General features: G+C 36.6%; 1 protein-coding gene across 1 annotated transcript in view; it reads left to right on the top strand.

Annotated features, from left to right (window-relative positions):
• The first annotated feature begins 303 nt into the window (after positions 1–303).
• The window catches only part of LOC126213272 (zinc finger protein 99-like), a 108,758-nt gene continuing 95,027 nt past the window's right edge, over positions 304–14,034 (top strand). The window contains exons 1-3 of the mRNA XM_049940934.1: positions 304–378; positions 7,839–7,928; positions 13,088–13,150. Coding sequence (XP_049796891.1) covers positions 7,857–7,928; positions 13,088–13,150 — 135 coding nt within the window. The 5' untranslated portion in view covers positions 304–378; positions 7,839–7,856. The remainder of the gene's footprint in view (positions 379–7,838; positions 7,929–13,087; positions 13,151–14,034) is intronic.

Here is a 14,034-nt window from a genome sequence, read left to right on the forward strand (position 1 = left end):
TTGTGGTCTATTTATGGTCTACATATGTAGTCAATGAAAACAGAGCATAGCATTCTACGAAAATAAGAAGCTGTGCAAGAGGAAAACGACGGCACTTTTGTACCAGAGCAGTGTACACTCTCCGCGTGTTGTTGTTGTTTTTTTATTGATTTAAGCAAACAATCAGATTTCACATAGTGTAGTGGTCCCATATTCACTCTGTTGCAAGGTCTGCATTTCTGACAAGAATATTCTGCAGCCCTCAACACTTAATTCCTTCTTCCACATCTAATCTCTTTGTGACATTGAGCTTGTAATCTTTGATCTGTCAGCAGAAGTCAAGCAGTTGCAGTGTTGTGGGTTTGCAGTCTGCGGGTGTTTATAAACTACATCCTACAGGTAATAAACAAGTGACAAAAGATTACCAAAATTGAAAGATGAAATGTTCAAAACTTATCTTCGAACATAATTATCACTTTTTAATCTCATAATTGACTGTGCATCATTAAGTATTTTTCCAACAACTTGTACTGTAGTGACAGTTCGTAGCAATGTCGTGTTAATGTTGCGGCTTGTTTGGAATTTATTTATTTATTTATTTTTGTGTATTGAAACGGGTTAGTCGGAATCAACGTTGGCAAATTTGCTTATTGTTTGGGACAATGTGTGGATTTAGTACATCGGTAACTGCTTTAGGTTAGGTTTCTCAAAACAAACCACCGGTGTTATTGCCCACGAGCTTGTAATTTTTCTAAATGCGACCAATAAGTTAATTTTTCCACCAGTATTTTGGTGCGTATCAAATACGCAACGTATACTGCGCATCAGATATGAAAAATACATGTAACATCTTGCAGAGCGTCTTGTGAATTACATGCTATTTTCGCCATCCTATACAATCTCTACATACATCTTCCGTGAATTCGTAAAAGAAACGGTTTGTACTTCCGAAATTTTTGCAACAGTTTATGTATGCTAGGATCTCCAGTGAGAGTGAATGTCATTGTTAATTTCGTTGTGGATGATGGAAGACAACCAACTTTTTACCTGATCTGTCTGGCTATGCAAATTTGTATACCAGTTACGATGTAATAATGTTTACGAAGGGTTCACAAGGGACAAGAAGAGCTTTTGCTGATATCTAATGTATTGCTCCTTTTTCTACCGTGAGGTGTTTTATCGTCTTCTTCAATATTTCTCATTTAAGAGCAGATAGCGCATCATTTCGGGGATTGTGTACGTGGAGATAAAAGAAAATGTTACCGCATGTATTTATTGATTTTATTAATTTAGCATCGTTGTCATCGTATAAACTATATTGGACTTGTCATGCACAGAAATAAAAAAAGTCTGGAATGTACAAAATGAAATTGTCTACAATACATACTAGAAAATTTTAATATTTATTTGCATAAGAATGGTGTATAATAATTTGTTTCCCAGTAATAACTACACATAGAATAAATAGTAATGTAGATTAAGTAGTACGGTATAGACTGAAACCTACAAAGATAGGATTTATCACACAGCTGCACTACATGTATCGGGGCTTGGTTTACGAAATCATTTTCTCGATCTTCTGGATATTCATATACTTAGATCCATCAACTTTTATGAATATGAAATTTAAGTTCTAATTTAAAATTGATATTGTGTAAGTCTTTTTATCTTTGAGGCAATGCATTAGAGTGTAATACCCATGCATCTTACATGTTTCTGATTTCGAGCTCTATTTATTTCTTCTATGTGTAGGTCATTCCTGTTCCCTATTCTATAATTGTGGCAGTTAGCATTTGTGTGGAGATTACTTATATTTGCTTTGGTTATCAGTACACATTTAAAAATGTATGGTGGTGGCAAAGCATTCCTAATTTCCTGAAAAGATGTCTGCAGTGAGTTTGTGTAGCTCTGTTGGCCATTATATGGACAGTGTGTTTCGTAAGATAATTTTTTTTTTTAATTAGCTTTTGAACTGGGCCAAAATGATATTCCTTATGAGTCAACAGAATGGAAATGTCAAAAGTATGCAATTCTTATACCTTCGAAAGTGCAAATATTTGTGATAACTCTCAGTGCAAAGAAGGCTGAATTAGCTCTGTGTGTAAGGAACCTTAAATGGTGCTTCCAATTAATAGCTTCATGTATATGCATTCCTAACATTTCTGCAAACTGCACACACTACTAGTCGCTCATCCATTTTCAGATAGTCTTCATCCCGGATCATTTTACCAAACTGAATGTAGTTTTTTTATTTGGTAATATTTTTTTTAATTTTATCAGTAGTCACTCATGTCATCAGCATATAATAAAATTTTGATTATCATATTGCAACTGTAAATGATTCACGTATGTGAGAGAGACTGATGGTCCTAAGATGTTGCCCAAGGGGCACCTGTTAAGTAACTTCTTTTGCTATTTAGACTGCCCTTATTTTCTGATTTGGATTAACAGTGGTGAGCTCACAGTCTGAGTTCTGTTTTTGAGATACAACTGAAACCACTTTTCCCATGACACTAACTGCTTCCAGCTTATCAAGGAGGATTTCATGGCATATGGTATTGGAAGGCTTTAGACAGATCTGTATTCATTACTACCACACATTTTTTATTATTTCTTGGGTGTAGTCTAAGACTGCAACTGTTGTGCTGTGTTTTGCATGAAAGCCATGTTCAGAGTTCATCGCTGACTATCAGTTTCATGTTTCTCTAATATTTTGGAGAAAGCAGAAAGAACTGATATGGGATGGTACTTTTTCTATTTTATGTCTGTCTCACTTTTAGCCACTGTGGAAACAAACCTTTACTAAAGGATAAATTTGTAACATGTGTTAAAGGTTTTGCAGTCATTATTGTGATCGGATTGAAATTGGTACACCATCTCCACCCACGGTCATTTTTGGTTTTAAGCTCCTAGTCAACCCTAATTACTCCTGTTCATCTTTTGAAGGAATGTTCATGCTACAGGCAACATTTGGAGCCTTTATTATTTTCCTTTTTGAGAATTTTAAGTTTAGTGAATGTGGTACATTAAAAAAATAGTTATTAATGTAGTTTGCCGTTTCCTTCTTTTCTGTATTATAATTGTCAGTGTGTGTTTCATTTCTTCCTCTTCTCAAATGATACTAGTTTCATTTATTACACTTTCTCAAACAGTATGGCGAAACCATAAGCACAAGAACATTATAATTAGATAAACCAAGGTCAGTATTAATTACCTCCTCTTCATAGGAATCTAAAAAGTATGCATTGTCTATGAGAGTCTGTACTGAGTGTTATTAGAGTAGGACCTATAATATGGGATAACATATTAAAACACTGTAAAATGTTCAGAAATGATATTTAACTGTGTCATTTCACATAATTGTCTTAAAAGCCCCACAAAGAAGCACAGTCACTTTTTCAAGGTACCCAATGTTTAAGCATCATGTCTAGTTTTGAAATAAATTTCTCTAAATCTCCACAAGGTGACCTATACACAGTCATTACCAGTTTCCCTTTTCTCACCATACAACTCAATAGCAGCTGTTTCAAAATGCTTTTCTACAATTAACTTTCAAATATCATTTCTTTTGAATTTTACCCGTTTTTCATATAAATGCAGATACCACCATTTTTGGCATTTTCCCTACAGTAAAAGCTAGCTAGTCTAAAAGAATGTATAATGAAACAATGGAAACTCCAGATAGGAATATCAACAGTTTGAGAAGAATATTGATTGCTACTTACTATAAAGATGACACACAAAGTTGCAGACAAGCACAATTAGGGCACTTTCAAATTTTCTTTTGGCCACAGCCTTCGTCAGAAAAAGAAAAACACACACGCATTCATTCACACAAACAGGAATACCTCACGCACACGTGACCACTATCTCTGGCGGCTCAGACCAGAATGTTGTTTAACTGATATTCCTTACACCAATTCTCTGAAAGACACAAACAATGTCTGAAACTCATCTAAGACAACCTCTAGTTAAAGGTAGTCATTCCTTAGAGACTGAATATGTAGATTCATAACTTGGAAAGAATTTGGGGGAAGTCTAAATTTAGTTGCGCCTACAATTTGTTTCATCAAGTTGGTTGTAGAGGTATTGATTGTTTCTACATTTGTTGCAAGTACTATACTGCAACTTTGCCTGTCATGAGGTAGAAAAAATCCTGGTTTGTTCTTGAAAGTCATTTTGGTAAGCTCATTTTCTGTCTTTGGAGTGTTTGTCACTGTAGTTTGCACTGATCTTGGTTTTTCTTTATTCTTGCAACTACATTTGTGCTTGTTGCTGCAGAGATGGGCTGTACTGAATGTGTTATTCCAATGGTCCGTAAAGCTGTTGGAGTCCACAGTTTGTGTTGAACTAGTCCTTTAGGGCACAGCTTCCAAAATTGGACAATGTGTTGTTTATGTTAGAGAAGGAAAGTTGCCACTCACCATACAGCGGAGATGCTGAGTCGCGATAGGCACAACAAAAAGATTTATGCAATTATAGCTTTCGGCCATTAAGGCCTTTTTCAGCAAAAAAAACACACACACACACACACACACAAACACACACACACACACTCCATCCTGGATTTTGTTACCTTCATTTCTGTACACACATTAGTGCTTTGTTGACCCTTCTGCTTCCGTTTGTAAATAATAGGATCATCATCTTTTGTCTCAGTAAATTTCCATATGTGTTTTTTTTTTATTTCTGTACAAACATATTATTTTCCCACATTATTCAAATACAACTCATTGTCTGATATAATGCGTTCTTTCTAAGCCATCAAGTTTTAAAACAATGTGTTTGGGAAGGTTTTGGTAATTTCTTTCCATTTTTCTGTTCTTGACTTCTGTTTCCTTGTTTACTCATAGATGTGGAATTGATCTTTCCTGAATGGTATGCTTGGTAACACTATGTTTACATTTCTTAAAATATTTAGGGCGCTTCTAGCATACCTGATAGCATTTTGGTTGTTGTTTTGGTAGACATCACTTGCTCCAGCAAACATTAAAACAATGTCTTGGTTGGTTTGTGGCCCTGCTACTTTTTTTTTGGTCCTGTAGACTTCATTCATTGGAGCATCTTGCTTAACTAAAAGTTTTATATTAGGTTGTACTTCTTTCAACATTTCTGCCATATTTCATCCAAGACTGTCAGCAAGAATCAGTATTTTTCTTTGAAATCCAAAGTTTCCATTTGTATCATACCTGTGTTCTGCTCTGTCGCTTATTTATTAATGATGATGGCCTGTATTTACACTCCTGGAAATTGAAATAAGAACACCGTGAATTCATTGTCCCAGGAAGGGGAAACTTTATTGACACATTCCTGGGGTCAGATACATCACATGATCACACTGACAGAACCACAGGCACATAGACACAGGCAACAGAGCATGCACAATGTCGGCACTAGTACAGTGTATATCCACCTTTCGCAGCAATGCAGGCTGCTATTCTCCCATGGAGACGATCGTAGAGATGCTGGATGTAGTCCTGTGGAACGGCTTGCCATGTCATTTCCACCTGGCGCCTCAGTTGGACCAGCGTTCGTGCTGGACGTGCAGACCGCGTGAGACGACGCTTCATCCAGTCCCAAACATGCTCAATGGGGGACAGATCCGGAGATCTTGCTGGCCAGGGTAGTTGACTTACACCTTCTAGAGCACGTTGGGTGGCACGGGATACATGCGGACGTGCATTGTCCTGTTGGAACAGCAAGTTCCCTTGCCGGTCTAGGAATGGTAGAACGATGGGTTCGATGACGGTTTGGATGTACCGTGCACTACTCAGTGTCATCCTCGACGATCACCAGTGGTGTACGGCCAGTGTAGAAGATCGCTCCCCACACCATGATGCCGGGTGTTGGCCCTGTGTGCCTCGGTCGTATGCAGTCCTGATTGTGGCGCTCACCTGCACGGCGCCAAACACGCATACGACCATCATTGGCACCAAGGCAGAAGCGACTCTCATCGCTGAAGACGACACGTCTCCATTCGTCCCTCCATTCACGCCTGTCGCGACACCACTGGAGGCGGGCTGCACGATGTTGGGGCGTGAGCGGAAGACGGCCTAACGGTGTGCGGGACCGTAGCCCAGCTTCATGGAGACGGTTGCGAATGGTCCTCGCCGATACCCCAGGAGCAACAGTGTCCCTAATTTGCTGGGAAGTGGCGGTGCGGTCCCCTATGGCACTGCGTAGGATCCTACAGTCTTGGCGTGCATCCGTGCGTCGCTGCGGTCCGGTCCCAGGTCGACGGGCACGTGCACCTTCCGCCGACCACTGGTGACAACATCGATGTACTGTGGAGACCTCACGCCCAACGTGTTGAGCAATTCGGCGGTACGTCCACCCGGCCTCCCGCATGCCCACTATACGCCCTCGCTCAAAGTCCGTCAACTGCACATACGGTTCATGTCCACGCTGTCGCGGCATGCTACCAGTGTTAAAGACTGCGATGGAGCTCCGTATGCCACGGCAAACTGGCTGACACTGACGGCGGCGGTGCACAAATGCTGCGCAGCTAGCGCCATTCGACGGCCAACACCGCGATTCCTGGTGTGTCCGCTGTGCCGTGCGTGTGATCATTGCTTGTACAGCCCTCTCGCAGTGTCCGGAGCAAGTATGGTGGGTCTGACACACCGGTGTCAATGTGTTCATTTTTCCATTTCCAGGAGTGTATATTGTTACTACTATCAAGACACTTTGTAACATGCACACTTGCCTGCCACTGGTACTTTGGTTTTCTGTTGCATTTGTTGCAAATATTTAGAGTTTTTCCCTTTTTATACCTATTATTTTTTCTGCTTCATAAACTTGCAAATTGAGGGTTAACAACAATTTGCCAGAATGTGTATATTCCAGTGTAGTTTTGTATAAAGTAAGTGCAACAGCTTTGCAGATTTATGTAAAAAGAAAGTAATTCGTCTAGGAAGGACTATTTTCACTGACAAGAGTCATACATCATCAGAATGTAACAAAACATTCATCATGGATACAAACTTAAGAGGAGCAATTTAAACAAATTAGTTTTGTAAGAGGACTTTATCCCATATTAAAGGTGATAGATAATAAAGAATAAGTTGTAGTGCATTGCAGTATGTGTGTTTTTCTTTAGTGAGCTGGTATAAAATTCAACATGGGAGTATTATCTCTAGCCTGAGTAGCTATACAACTATACCATGTATAAGGAAAGCCATATAAAAGCAACTGTGTCAAAAATGCATATTCACCGTCTAACAAAGAGTGCTTCATAGGCTGCTGAGCACTGCGTATGGGTAGATATGAATATTAGAGTGAACAAACTGCAGACTGACTCCTGTGTTTTGAGATTAAGTACTCCAAATGTTGCAGACATGATTAAGCAGTATAAATTCCACTCTGTTGTTATGTACAGAGGCCGTACTGCAAGAAGAAGAAGAAGATGATGATGATGATTATAACAGTTTTGGTTTATCATACACAATAGTGTTGATGGTAGCAAATGGTTTTATGTAGCAAATTAACACTACAATTTTGGTATTAATGTGGAACAAGCAGTATATCTCTCCAGTAGTGCTCACAGCAGTTTACTATCCCTAACTCCAATGACACGAACAATAGCAATCAATATCATCATTTCTTTCCATGTGATAGCTTCTGCAAAACTTTAATTTTCTGTCATTTTGAGATAATAAGTTATGGCTGTTCATAACCTGACAGTTGCATCTCAGTTATTATCATGGACTCTTGTTCTTCAGCTAATGTTGCACTTATGTCTGGTTAGTGGTTCATCTGCTGCAAATAGTACTGGATTGAAAATACTGCCTTTGATTTGTATCTCACAGCAACAGTGGAAATCAAATGTGACTGTTCTTATCTGGTTGCTTGTGTTTCAGGGACTAATAACTGCAGCAATGGACCATCGAATAACTATTTGGATAAAAGAAGAGAGAAAAACTGACATACCAAGTACACCAGGCTCCATGGTAGGTGATTTCTTACCATTGTTTCATTAATTTCTGTGTACAGTATGCTGTGCAAATAAAGAGAATTCATGTCACATTTCTGGTAGCATGATTAATTCATTGTAATAAAAAAATGTGGCCTTCTGAGGTTATATGCAGCATTTCACAACATTGTCCAGAGATTGCAATGTGTCTTAATATTCTCAAATTGTGGAGAGGGGAGTTTAACTTTCGTTTTTGTAATTTGTAGAAATTCTTAATGTGCTGTTCATGGGCACTGATGATATGTTTGCATAAAATTAAGGTATGCTGTTGAAATAGTTGACACATGATCTCCAAGAAGTCGGTTCCAATGGGCACAGTATGTCAGCTGATGACCTTGATGCCATCATCGGGTGAGCTGATGAACTGTTTGTTGGCACATGTATAATAGTGCGGGCACTTACTGGAATGTTGTGCTCATTGGACACTGATATATGGCCATTTACCCATGATCTATTTTTTTCATGATTTATGCTGACAGAAGTTGAAGATTCTTGTAAGTTATTATCCTTTTGTATGCTTATTTTAAATGAAAACTTCAATATGCAGTTTAAGTATGAATATGATTATATGCTAAATATTAGGGATGTAATTGAATTTAAAAATAAAATTGGAGCAGGAAGCTGATTATTACATTGTATATATAAGATTAACTGCATTGTTCACTACCACTATGGCAACTCAGAGCCAAACAGTCACCTTCCAACCTAACCTAGACATTGGCTGCACTACAGACCAATTTTATGAATTTAAAGGTAATATTAATGCACATTCATTGGCAGTATGTTTGCAAAAAAATGGATTTATTCTGATCTAATGCACTTGCTTTAAGTGTTAACTTTAATGTGTAAACTATGAATGAAGATAACTTTATGATGCCATTAGCAATGTAATTTTAAAAATAAAGCAGGGAGTATTCATGTTGATGACACTATGTCATTATCCTAAGCTATTGATACAAATTTAGGCCCTACTACAGGCAGAGGTACCTTTCTCTATATTAAAACAGCAAATCTGCCATATTACAATCTTTAAATTCATCAACTGAGTAAAATGCTTTACCTTTGAGCCATTGACCCAATGTTGTCTTAAATTTACTTTTAGATACTGTTTGTACAATTTTAGGGAGCATATTAAACAGTTAGAGGCCTACATATTTATAACTATTATGTATCTTAGACAATCTAGAGTATGGCAGATCAATTGTATGGTTTCGTCTTGTATTGTGGGTGTGGACAGATGACCTAAGGGGATATTGAGCTATGTTTTCTTTTACGTGTAGTAAGCAATAATAGATGTACAAACAAGGAACTGTCATGATGATAAGTTTTTTGAAATGTTCCCTGCATGTATCCCTAGGAGATAAACCCACTATACATCGAAGAGCTTTTTTTTTTTTTTTTTGCCATCTGAAAATTGATATTGAATTGGAAGAATTTCCCCAGAGCAGAATACCATATGAAAGATGGGGGTGGATATAAGCAAAATATGAATGCAGCAGTAAGTTTTGGCTGATATTACTCCTAAGCTTATAAAGTAGGAACATAGCTCGTGCAAGTTTAGAACAGACGTATGTGATATGTTTATCCCAGCTAAGTTTCTGGTCAATCATCATTCCTAGCAGTTTAACGGACTTATTTTCTTTGTTTGATACCTTTAAATTAAAGAATATTTCCTCAGTTTTTGTTTCATTTATGAATAGGGAGTTTGCACTAAACCAATGAACCGATTTTTCAAATATTATATTTTTTTTTTCTCATACAGATTCAAGAGTCTGCCCTGAATTGATAAAAGTTGTATCATCTGCATAGAGGACTGTTTTACAGGGTAAATACTGTGGCATATCGTTAACATACACTACAAACAGGAAGGGCCCAAATATGGAGCCCTGTGGCACACCTCTTTTTATTGTTTGTGGGTTTGACAGCTGCCCATTTACACTAACAAATTGTACTCTGTTGCGTAAGTAGGATTCTAATAATTTCAGGGTGTCCTCTTCCATGTCATAGTGTCTTAATTTCATGATCAAAGTACTATGAGATACAGTGTCAAATGCTTTACTCAGGTCTAGGAGAGTAGCACAGGAGATTGAATTATTTTCAAAGCAATCATATATATCACTAACAATAATTTCAACTGCTTTAACTGTGGATAGTTTAGACCTGAATCCATACTGTGAGTTACTTAACAAATTATTCCTCTCAAAATAGAGATTCATTTGTTGGTGAACACAGTCTTCGATTATTTTAGATATTATTGGGGTTAATGAGATAGGGCGATAGTTACTTGGATTTGATTTATCTCCTTTCTTAAATATGGGAATAGTTACTGCTATTTTCAAACAGCCGGGGAAAATCCCTTGCTGTAATATACGGTTAATGAGAGTGGTTAGAGGGGGCAGAAGATCACTTGATATCTTCTTTATGACAAAGTTTGACAGACCATAGAAGTCCTCTGCTCTGGAACTACTTAGTTTGCCTATTGCTTTGCTAACATCATTTTCAGTTACTGTTGCCCAGCAGAATTTATGGACTACATACTTATTTGAACCTAAAAGAGTTTTAGCATCAAGCATGGCATTGAGGGGAGACAAATCTTGTTGTAAACTGAAGTTAACAAAGTGTGAGTTTAAGATATCTGGGGCTATGGATATAGCTAGTTGAGTTGTTGGTCTATTTATTTCATTTTTAATTACTTCCCAGGCAGCTTTACAGCTGTTTCTGGATTGAAGAATATAGTTATCATTCGCCCTACGTTTTGCCACTCTTATTTCAGATCTATAAATTTTTCTTATTCTAATGTACATCTCTTTGTACTCGTTGCTGTTATGAGATCTGTCCTTGAACATAAGAAGCATAATCCTGATGCTGTTGAGGTATGGTGTAAACCAATTATTTAGTCTCTGTGGTTTATGAGCTTGGTTATTATTCTGTCTTTTTACTAATCTGGGACAACACTCATCAAATATTCTTGCAATTTCCTCTATAAATAATTTGCTTGTGTTATTCACACACATATCTTTGTATAAGATGTCATTCCAGTTAACTGACCTTAATCTAGTTCTAAATTCTCTTATGTTGCATTCATTCATAGGTCTAACAGTTTTGTGTTGTTCATCTGGAATGCTGACTGGAACTGTAATCCATAGGCCATCATGGTCAGTTAGGCCTAACTTGACTACTCTAATTTCAACATTATTTTCATGGATATTACTTATTATATTGTCTGAGCATGCATTATATCTTGTAGGCTTATCATTTAGACAATAGCAATCAAAAGCTCTCAGGCTATCCAAGAATTCCAATATGATATGACTCTGTACCCTGATATCCATATTAATATCACCAAAAATTAAGATTCTTTGGTATTTATATTTAGGCTTAGTTAGTAAGACTAACAGTTTTTTAAATTTACCATAAATTCATATTCACTAGAAGATGGTGTGTGATATACAGATGCAACAATAATATTATGTTTAGGTATATGTACAACTGCAGCCTCAAAGATGGTGTCTATACACAGGTCTGTGACATCAATAGTAAAGTATTGTAGATTTAGTCCATTCTTAATATATATTATATATTATGGTTCTAGTGAACAATGCGAGCTATCAGTTCATTTTTTTAAGTGTATCATACATAGGTGGCATCTTGGATATTGTTTTTGTGTGTTCCAGTTGTAGATTACAGTTGTTTTAGTTTGCGATTTAGTTGTAAGTGGCATGTTAGGTTATATTTTTGCTACACTTGCAATTCATTTTAAGGTAAAGATGTTTTGGATAGAGTTGTATTCTACACCTATATTGTTTCTTTAATGATGTGGAGACAGGGTTGTAGCATAGCCAGTGGTTCAATTGGAAGGTCGTAGGTTGATTGTGAGTTGAGAAAGCTAAATAATTGTGTCATAATAGTCTTTTTTCCATTGTTACAAATATATCATTAAATGAAAACCCAACTTTTCTGCTGTAGTCTGGTATTCTCAAGATTTTTATTTATTTATTTATTTATTTAGTTTTGTCTGAAGGTAGTAATAACAAGATAAGTGTCATTAAAACCATTTCCCCATATATTCCCACTAGTTTCAGTTTCTATTTTTCTGTTGCTGACATCATCCATGGGTCATTGGCAAAACTAAGAGGTTACAGACTGAAATACTGACTCTTGTAACTACGTCTTACATAGGCATCTTTTCATCACAATAAATGTTTGTAAAGTTGCAAGGCTTTTACAGAAGAATTAAGCAATTTTTGGTGTAAATAATGTAACTTGAAATGTGATTGAAACTTTGTCACACTGTACAATACCTGTTACTTCCTATGCCTCACTAATCTTGAAAGTTTCTCTGGAAGCAGTGACAATGCAAATGTAAGAACTTGCCTGAGAAAACTGCAGTGTAAAAATAGCTTCGGTAGAGTACTTATATGCAATGACAATATTGCAGAATTCGTATGGATCGAGTCAAGCTAGACTCCACATTCAGTGTAAGCCTAGGCTAAGAACAACAGGACAGAGATGAGCATAGTGCAGCTTTCAGTCTTTGCATTTTGAATATATCACATATTATCATTTACTTGATTTGAGGATTATCTTGCCCATATTCAGGACATTCATTTTTTGAATGGTATCTACCATTGGTCTGACAATGAGAACAGCTGGAATAGTTTGTGATATATAACACCTATCTTTTCTATGTTAATCTTCTCATACTACTCTTCTTTGAAATAACCACAGAAATGAAGACTACATACCACATTTATCTTTTGCACTACTTCTGTTGTACAAAAGCACATGGTTTATCAGTGGCTCAAAATTGTGTAAAAGTTACATGGGTGTTCCATCACTACATGAGAAATTATATGCAGAATGGTTCTGTATTGGCACATATCTATAAAATAATGTTATCAGTCACATAATTTTATTTTCAGTGTAATTGAAATAAATCTTATTGACTTTGTGTGACCCACAATTATTCTCTCACAAAAGAAAACTGAAAACAGGCAATAAAATGATAATTGTTAAATTATGTGGTGTCATTTATTCTTGACAAAGTGTTTTAATTTAGCTGGAAACTTGTGAAACTTGGAAACAGTATGTGAAGATTAAATATATCCACTATACTTTGTGTTATTTTTACCGCAGGTCGGGGTATACCCCTCCAGTGTGAAAATAAAGGAAGAATTGCAAGATTATGTGAATGAAGAGGTAATTTTAAAATTTAGATGACTGAGTAGAATTAAGCACTGCTGTATTACTTCACAGCTGTGGTGAATACAGTAGAAGTAGGTGATACAGCTGTTTATTAGCATCTAAGTTTTTTCTGTAGTACTTCCAATAATGACACCCATAGTACGATAATATGCCCTCTAGAGCCAAGTATTGAAAGAATCAAAATATAGCATTTTTTCAGCATTGCAGTGTATGGTTTGAAGTATTATCTTCAAGAAGGCACAGTAGTTTGAACATAGTTTATTTGCATATTTGTGAAGACAAATAAGAACTCTGCCATGCCCTGGATTTGAACCACAATTCCACACTTTTTTGGCCAATTGCCTTCATGAGTAGGCTATCTACAGATTCCACTTTGACTGAATCAAATTGTCATTCTTACAATAGGTGCACTTAGGGGAGAGAACAAGACAGAGAACTCATTATACTTTTTGGAAATGACATAGAACAGATGCAAGACACAACAGTAACTTCATAAACACTGATTTACATGAGCCATTTTGGATTTGAGAGCTTTAGACTCACTTCTTTGAGGTGGGGGCAGCAGAAGACTTGCTTCTACTGTACAGAAGAGGAACTTGGAATAATTGCATTTGCTAAACTCTACTCCTCAGATAACTTTTTTAATTTCTTTTTTATATTATACTGATAGTAGATGCAGAACATTTACATAAAGACCAAAATTATTATTTAGGCGATATTCCAGTAAAATTATTTATTCATCAGTTTATTTGAGTTCTGCTAATGCCAATGGTGTAGTTAATGATTCACTGTATATGTTCTTTTAAGAGAAATCTGTAATTTACTTTATTCAGAAGCCATATGGTCGGAAACATATCGTGAGATAACAATTGTTTCTT

This window comes from Schistocerca nitens, chromosome 11, assembly GCF_023898315.1.
Source record: "Schistocerca nitens isolate TAMUIC-IGC-003100 chromosome 11, iqSchNite1.1, whole genome shotgun sequence".
NCBI lineage: Eukaryota > Metazoa > Arthropoda > Insecta > Orthoptera > Acrididae > Schistocerca > Schistocerca nitens.